Source organism: Macrobrachium rosenbergii, chromosome 36 (genome assembly GCF_040412425.1).
Source record: "Macrobrachium rosenbergii isolate ZJJX-2024 chromosome 36, ASM4041242v1, whole genome shotgun sequence".
Taxonomy (NCBI): domain Eukaryota; kingdom Metazoa; phylum Arthropoda; class Malacostraca; order Decapoda; family Palaemonidae; genus Macrobrachium; species Macrobrachium rosenbergii.
Genome location: NC_089776.1, coordinates 28,994,873 through 29,003,670, shown reverse-complemented (window position 1 = coordinate 29,003,670; position 8,798 = coordinate 28,994,873). Strand labels below are relative to the sequence as shown.

General features: G+C 34.6%; 1 protein-coding gene across 1 annotated transcript; it reads right to left on the bottom strand.

The window, feature by feature from the left end:
* Nucleotides 1–1,694: 1,694 nt before the first annotated feature.
* On the bottom strand, nt 1,695–8,460 carry LOC136825046 (uncharacterized). The gene is made up of 5 exons (XM_067081100.1): nt 8,288–8,460; nt 6,189–6,272; nt 5,342–5,477; nt 3,519–3,687; nt 1,695–2,321 (listed from the first exon to the last, which is right to left on the bottom strand). Exons 1-5 carry the CDS (start codon nt 8,415–8,417, stop codon nt 2,109–2,111), a joined length of 732 nt encoding a protein of 243 aa, XP_066937201.1. The 5' UTR covers nt 8,418–8,460; the 3' UTR covers nt 1,695–2,108.
* Between the last annotated feature and the right edge of the window lie 338 nt (nt 8,461–8,798).

Below are 8,798 nucleotides of genomic sequence, written 5' to 3'. Positions count from 1 at the left end.
GCCCATAAATCAAAATACTCCTAACCATTACTTTATAAATTTTGATTTTTGCATGCACAGAAAAATTGCTATTATTCCAAATATTTTTAAGCATTCCTAATTCGTGGTGAGCCTTTTTTAATCTTTCCATAAATTCTGTTCTCAGAGAACCATCCTTATCTAAATAAGTGCCCAAATATTTAAAATTATCCACTTGCTTTACAACCAAACTCTCAATTAGACAATCCTGTGCATTTTCAATATTTATATTCACGATTTCAGTTTTTCCACTATTAATAACCAAACCCACCTTTCGACCTTCACTGACTAGACAACCCAACACTCTCTGCGTCTTTTCTGGTCCCTCGCAGATCAAAACTATATCATCAACATAATCTAAGTCAAGAAGTTTGCCATTTTCTCCCCAGAGTTGTATACCTGCATCCGTTTCTCATAACGCAATCCACGACCAATACAACAAGATGTGCCCTCATGCAAGTTCATAATAACCCTCACGAACTTTTCCGGTATACCATAATGCCTCATGATTTTTCCCATAGTCCGTTCGAAATACTACCAAAGGTCTTTTCAAAATCAACAAAACAAAGACTTAACGGCGTTCTCATTTCATTAGCTCTCTGCATTAAATGCTGAACCATGAATATCTGATCACTGCAACCCCGCCCCTTTCTAAAACCGGCCTGTTCGTCCCTCAGAGCACCATCAACCTATTCAGCAATACTCTACTGAAGATTTCCAAGGCTACAGTTGACAAAGTGATTCCCCCCCAATTGTCACACCTACTCAGATCTCCTTTCTTTGGAACTTGAGCGATCACACCATTCCTCCAACCTGATGGTATTATCCCCGTCATCCATATCTCATTGAAAAATACCTTCAAGACAAATACTAATCTATCCTCCACTTTAAACCGGGAACAAACCATCCTCTCCTGGTGCTTTATAAGTTGTTTAACTGTTTTATTGTCTTAACTACTTCTTCTAGCCTGATCTCACCCTCAATATTTAAATTTTCCTGTGCAGGCGCTATTTCCTCTTCTAGGATGACTGGTCTATTAAGAACTGTCTCAAAGTGCTCTTTCCATCTACTTCTGATTTCAATATTTTTGGTCTATATATATATATATATATATATATATATATATATATATATATATATATATATATATATATATATATATATATATATATATATATATATATATATATATATATATATATATATATATATATATAATTTCTGGTGTGCTGACACGTCTCTAATTGATTGCATTTTTACCCTGTGTTAGCACTTCTCTAAGCTGAGACGACTACATGCAGTATAAAAAAAAATCCGCAATGCTAAAATAAAGTTTGATTTGCAGCGTTACGAAATTATTGAGTTATAAAATACATAATGCAGAAAGCTTTGTATCATATTTCAGTTGGTTGAATCCGTATACTAAACGGATAATCACTTTAGCAACGAAATGCCACAAACCTCGGGCGAGGCAGACCGAAGGAAACCCATGCCGTAACCAACATATAAAAGGACCCTAAACCAATTCACGATCTCTCCTAAAATCTAATTAGTTGTAGCCAGTCACAGAGTCCACTTTGTTTTGTTTTAGTTTTGCCAGAAACCAATGCAAGTGCTTTTTTTTTAATCCTCTAACAAATAAACCAAATCAAATACTTAACTTTCTTTCAACAATATTCATTTATTCTTTTAATTTTATATGCATATAAATGCTTTCATTGAGGTCTGAAAAAATTAATTACACTAATGCAGATGACTTATAGGCATGTACCTTACACCTATGTAATATTTCCTTAACTTAATCGTACAGGCCTGAGCTACTTAATGGTATCAAAGGGGCCCAAAGCCTTGTTCTTCAATCAAATCTAAAATCATACTAATTAGATTTCACATCTAATCTGCAAACAGAGTTGTTGACATACCATAAGGGTAGACTTTTGCTGGGTCCATGAAGAAGGTAATGTCCCATTCACTTCATTCTATAGTACAATTTTCATCTTATGATAAACCTATAATTTTTCCAATCAGCTTGAAAGGCTTTAAAAATCTGGTAACACCTTTAAAAGCATTTTGACCAGTACGACAGTTACTCAGTTCCTCAGAGCGATAACTTTCACAGTGCTAAGCTGTAGATATTCCACCGCCTCCGCAACAATCTGTAGACTCAGGTATCTTCCCTTAGCTCCCTGGGCAAAGGTATACATGAGGAATCCCTCCTCCTTCTTGTAGGGTCCTCTGTAGAAATACAGGAGGTGGTAGGAGGAGAAATCGCCATTCATCTCCAAGTTGTTTCCCAGGCGAATCTGGAGGAGACAAACGCCTGTTACTTTTGAAGGCCACCATCATCAAAGCATTCAGACATTCAGCAGCTGATCTTACGCAGGTATTTTTTGACACTCTTTGTAATTATTATTATGTCCTTGACATTCATTGAAGGTCTGTTATAAAATACATAATCAGTCCATAAGATCTGATAAAGAAACATTTTCTGCCACTTTTATATTCCTAGATATTTTTGGAAATTATGTGAGCCAAGTACAAAGTATCATCTTAGGATGATGATGTAGCAAAAATGTCTGTCGACCTCATCGGTCCTTTTTGCTGCGACGTCAACCTACCTGTCTACTTTTCTTAATTATTATATTATTATTATTATTATTATTATTATTATTATTATTATTATTATTATTATTCAAGCTTCCAAAGAATATTAAGGTGTTTATTAGGAAGAAGAGGAAGTACAGGGAAATACAGAAAGAAGAGATACCACTTATTAAAAATAGAAAAAAACAAATTAATATTAGGCACCATACTTACCAATTGTTTGAAAAAATTATCGCTACATTTTGTTGATGATAGAAAATACACACACACACACAAACACACACATTATATTATATATATATATATATATATATATATATATATATATATATATATATATATATATATATATATATATATACGTATATATATATATATATAAGGCAGTCGCTTGGTTTACGACGTTCCGGCTTACGACGTTCGAGGTTACGACGCTTTTCAAATATATTCATCAGAAATTATTTCCCAGCTTACGACGCATGTTCGGGGTTACGACGCATCGTGCGCCGATCCGACGGAAGAAATATGGCCACAAAACGGCAGAATAATCATAATTTGAAGGTTTTTTTTATGTAAAACTCAATAATAATGCAGTTTACATCGTTTTCAATGCACCCAGAGCATTAAAAGTAAGGTTTTCTTATGATTTTTGACGATTTTCGACGATTTTCCGGCTTACGACGATTTTCGGGTTACGACGCAAGCGCAAGAACGGAACCCCGTCGTAAACCGGAGACCGCTATATATATATATATATATATATATATATATATATATATATATATATATATATATATATATATACACATACACATATATTTACACTTATATACAGCATATAAATATAAGACTCTTGCAACTGACGTAAACCATTCCAGAGGAAGGTGTGATCTTACCTCGAGGTCATGTAGCCTCTCTGAACAGCAATCTTGGCGAGTCAGAATCATGATGTGGTAAATGACCCGTTCAGATCCCAGATCGATCACCCACCAAGGACGCTTTTCGTGTATGGAGTGGAAATACGAGGCATCATTGCCATCGATCGCATTCCATGGATGCTCGCCTCTGTGAAATAAACAAGAATTAACGAGAGGTTCGAGTGCCGACTACAATTCTAGGAAATTTCCCTTCTTTAACATTTAGTTTGTGCTCAAGTTTTCACTGAAATAGGAAAGTGAGTAGAGCTACACCATTTCAGTAACTGCATTCTCTCCCAGCTTTTTTCAGGTCAAAACTAAGGAAAATGCGTCAAAATAGCGACTATACATTAGAAATAAGTATGCTAAGTTAAAAGGTTAAGTATATCTTAGTTTAACCAGACCACTGAGCTGATTAACAGCTCTCCTAGGGCTGGCCCGAAGGATTCGATTTGTTTTACGTGGCTAAGAACCAACCGTTACCTAGCAACGGGACCTAAAGCTTATTGTGGAATCTGAACCACAGTATGACGAGAAATTAATTTCTATCACTAGAAATAAATTCCTCTAATTCATGGGGGTATTCTTACTTTTCAAGAGTAGCTGAAACATGTACGACACTTCATTTTAAGCTTCGGTTTATACAGCATCAGTTCTCTTATCTGTTCAGGTTTGTTGAATTTCATTTCTTTGCTTATTCAGAAGCCCGTTTTTTGTCTCCTAAGCAATGAAATGACAGTGAAATTAAAGGTTGCTAATAAAGAAGTGCTTCTCCTCAAATGGACATCCATAACGGCTCTTCAGCAAGCGATAGAGAACCATGATGAATTTTCTCAGATACTGCCTTAGTTCCCACAACCCACCTCGTCCTGTTTTCCTGTAACCATTTTCCGGGAATTCTTTGACGGAGTTTTCTTAACCTAACACTAAGTGAGGAATTATCCTCACCTGGTCTGCGAAGTTTGAGATTCCCATTTCTCCTCACTTCGGTCTTCGAACATATTATCATTAACAGTCCTTGACATCCATTTTCAAGAGCAATCAGCGGAAGCAAATTGTTTTTGGAGATTGAGTGAACGATTTTCATTGTGCGAAAACTTTTACTTCCTTTTTTTTCGTTGCAAGTTTTTATTACTGATGCATCCATCCCTAGATTTAGATGAGTTCTTTCAATGTCACTAAAATGTGTGTTCTATGATTTTAGTAATTAGTTCCTCGCTGGGGGAGTCGGTAGAGTTGTCGGCTAGCACTCGCTAGGCCCGAGTTCGAGTCTCCGGTCGGCTAATGAAGAATTAGAGGAATTTATTTCTGGTGATAGAAATTCATTTCTCGCTATAATGTGGTTCGGATTCGACAATAAGCTGTAGGTCCCGTTGCTAGGTTACCAATTGGTTCTTAGCCACGTAAAATAAGTCTAATCCTTCGGCCCAGCCCTAGGAGAGCTGTTAATCAGCTCAGTGGTCTGGTTATACTAAGGTATGCTTAACTTAATCTATGATTTTAATCTACATGTTACCTGCTTATTTCTGTTTCATGAAATGATTCTCTCGTTATCTACCAAAACCACAATTGTATTATATATATATATATATATATATATATATATATATATATATATATATATATATATATATATATATATATATATATATATATATATATATATATATACGAATATTCAGGAGAAATTACATCTTCCTCTTTTATTTCCAACGTTCCCTTGACACTAATTTTTCCGATCATTTTTTTATATAACCACACGAACACTAAACAGAGGTAAGGGTATAGTTGGGTTGACTTACAGAGAAACGCTGCTGCCAAATGTGTTTTTACCCGGAGCTATGTCGTGAAGCATGTCTGGACTTGGCATACCAAAGTTCGCTGGGAGATTGTCGAAAGGTATACGACTTTCTGAACCTCGCCCCGAGCATCCACATCCTGTTAGAAAAATTACGAGGATAGTTTACACAATATTTAATGTGCCACAGCGATGCTACTTGTGACAATTTTCCTAAATCTATTATATCTTGTTTGGTTTTTGTTATCCATATTGCTGAGAGAATTGTGGGAAACCTTCAGTTAGTGGACTAATTCATTACATTTATACTATACTGACATTTTTCATCATCTACAGACGGCAAATTCTTGGACTGATGCTAATGTATCTTCTGAAGTAAACTTTCTTCAAAAATGTCATCGAAACAGCTATTACTTCAATAGCTCTTACTTCTACAAAAGTCATTAAAAAATTCTAGGTTTCATCCACAGAACATAACCGGAGATATCTCTCATAAATTATTTCTCAACATAGTCTCTGCTGATATCAGCCCACTTGGCCCACCAGCATCTGAGCTTTGCTATTCCATCACAGGGGAAGGTCGCATTTTGGGTTCCCAAATAATTTTTTTATGGCTTAGATGCTTATGAATCAAAATTTGACCTCACAGGATTGTCTAAGTATAGGGAACAGGAAGAATGCAGGCAGTGCCCCTATCAGTACCCATGGGCATGAGACAGCAATTCCAGGCACTAAATCATTGGGTACCTTAGTATATGTTTCCGTACCCAGAATATATATATATATATATATATATATATATATATATATTCCAACCTTTTTTTGCTGAGAACATTATGAATTGGACATACCTGCATCAAGTTTGTTTTTAAGAAGTTCTAGTTGCTCATTGATTAGACACTCGTCTTTAATGGAATTCAGTATCATCTCGTATCCTGAAGCAGAAGGAATATTCTTAACCACATTTTTAACCCTGAAGCGCAGAATACCACGACCAGCAACACACAAAAATGATCGAGCTTCAAGGGCAGTTATACATAAACAAAGATATTCTCATCAGATGCAGATGACATCTTTTTTTTTTTTTGTTTACATTCTTTAATGAGAATTCTTTAATGATATTGTCACATACCTGGTTATTGCATCAATCACAGAATTGTTTTACCTCACCTCAGCCAGATACCTAGCTCTCATAACAATAAAATGATGATTACTCTAAAGGTAACAGTGATCCCTTAAAAAGCTTTAAATCACGTGAAAAATCGATCTGAGTTTATCAAAACAAGTGTGAGGTGTCAACAATTAAACAAAAATATACTATTCACTCCATCAAACAACTTTAACTGTTTCCCTAACCTTCAGCAAAACTAAAGGAACAAAACATGTTTATGACTTTGCAATGCACACAATTAATCCCGATCACTGAGGTCAATAAATGAAACATAGTTCTTTTTTAGAATTTTAAACAAAAATTTATTTTTAAATTTAAAATTTATAATTAGATTACAGTCTGACAAATTTACTATTCATGAAAACAACACAAAATTTTAATTAATTAGTCAAATTATTAAACAAAACTAAATCATAAAAACTTTAATTTATCAAGAAATTAAATTAATCAAGCAAAATTTCAAACTATCAAGAATTACTCAAGATTTGAAAAGAAAATCTTAGCAAATGAAAACTAAATCAAGTATGCACTGTTAAATTATCAAGAAATATTTAAAATGCTAAGTAAATAAATGTTAAATCACCAAAATATAAAATGTGAAAAATCATGAGATTGCAAACACAAGAACACACAAAAATACACAAAAGATTTATCAATAATAATTTCACTACGGCAAAATTTCCCCAGTATACCTTATTGTACCATGGTAATAATAAGTAAATTTCATTTTACCTTACACAAGCTTGTGAAAACTTTCACAAAATCTCTTGAAATGCAGCTGCTTTATATTCACAAAACACACTGTTTTGTATGGCGCCGTTACAACTTTTCCTATGTTCAGATCTCAAAAACTAAGATTAATACCAGTGACCACACAAATATTCTACGTTAATAACTTCTCTCTTTTGAAGAGAGAGAGAGAGAGAGAGAGAGAGAGGGGGGGGGGAACCAACACTAACAGTCTCTGAAATCAGAATGAGCAAATTTTAGGATTCCAGTTGGAAATGAAACAATAAGAAGACGTCATTTTGGGAATGAGATATGAGAGAAAGTTCTAGAAAAAGGAAGGTGACGTCACTTCCAGCAAAACGTTTTGAACGCAATCGGGACAGTACATGATCAGAGCAATGCAATTTTAAACATGACGCAATTGCCATGTGCTTCAGTGCAACACTTGTTCATATTTCTCAAAAGATACACATCTTTACCGGAAAATCGTATGGAACACATGTAACATTGCGAAATCATTAATCTTCTTCTCGTATGAGACAAAGCTTTTGCAGAAATCTTAGCACGATCAAAACAGACTGCAACTGGCTAATTATGACTGGCATGTTTTAAAAACAAGACGAAAAACATAAGTTGGCTTCCAGAATGGAGCAGTTATTTGCCTGTCAACACATTATCATAACTGATGACAAATGAAGCGGAACAAACCTTTCGCTATGAGCCAAGAGCTGTATCACTGAACGATGGCACCTAAGGAACACCAGTAATATATATACAGTATACATACATATATATGTATATATATATACATATATATATGTATATATATATATATATATATATATATATATATATATATATATATATATATATATATATATATATATATATATATATATATATATATATATATATATATATATATATATATATATATAATCTTAAATTTCGAAGGTATGGCTAAGCCAGCCCCTGGTCCTGACATTTAAAGTACACGGAAACATCAAGTTCCCCATAACCTGTGTTGGTTACGTTTCGTCAAATAAATACCTTTTACGAGTTGGAGTAGTTCATTTTGCCGGATGGCCACGACATCGATAACGTCCTGGGGCTCGACGGCGACTGCCAGAACCACAAGGATCCCTGCCACTACACCGGCGTTGACAGAGGAGGAGGTCATCTTCACTCGGCGAGAGCCACCACAGCTATGATGTCTGCAGCTTGAAATTTCCGGCCTCTTATAGAAGGCTGACGCCGGGGACTGTGTCTGTCTTGTTGAGATGCATATGACAACCATGTACACACGTACACACAGACACACACACACACATATATATATACACACACACACACACACATACATATATATATATATATATATATATATATATATATATATATATATATATATATATATTTACATGTAATTTTTATCACACCATGATTTATATACATTCTTGAAGCTACAAATGTCGCTTAATGTCCAATTCACGCTACTTCGGGAGTATCCCCGATGGGGAATTATCACCGAAGGGGATTTTTTTTCTTTAAAGTGATAAAT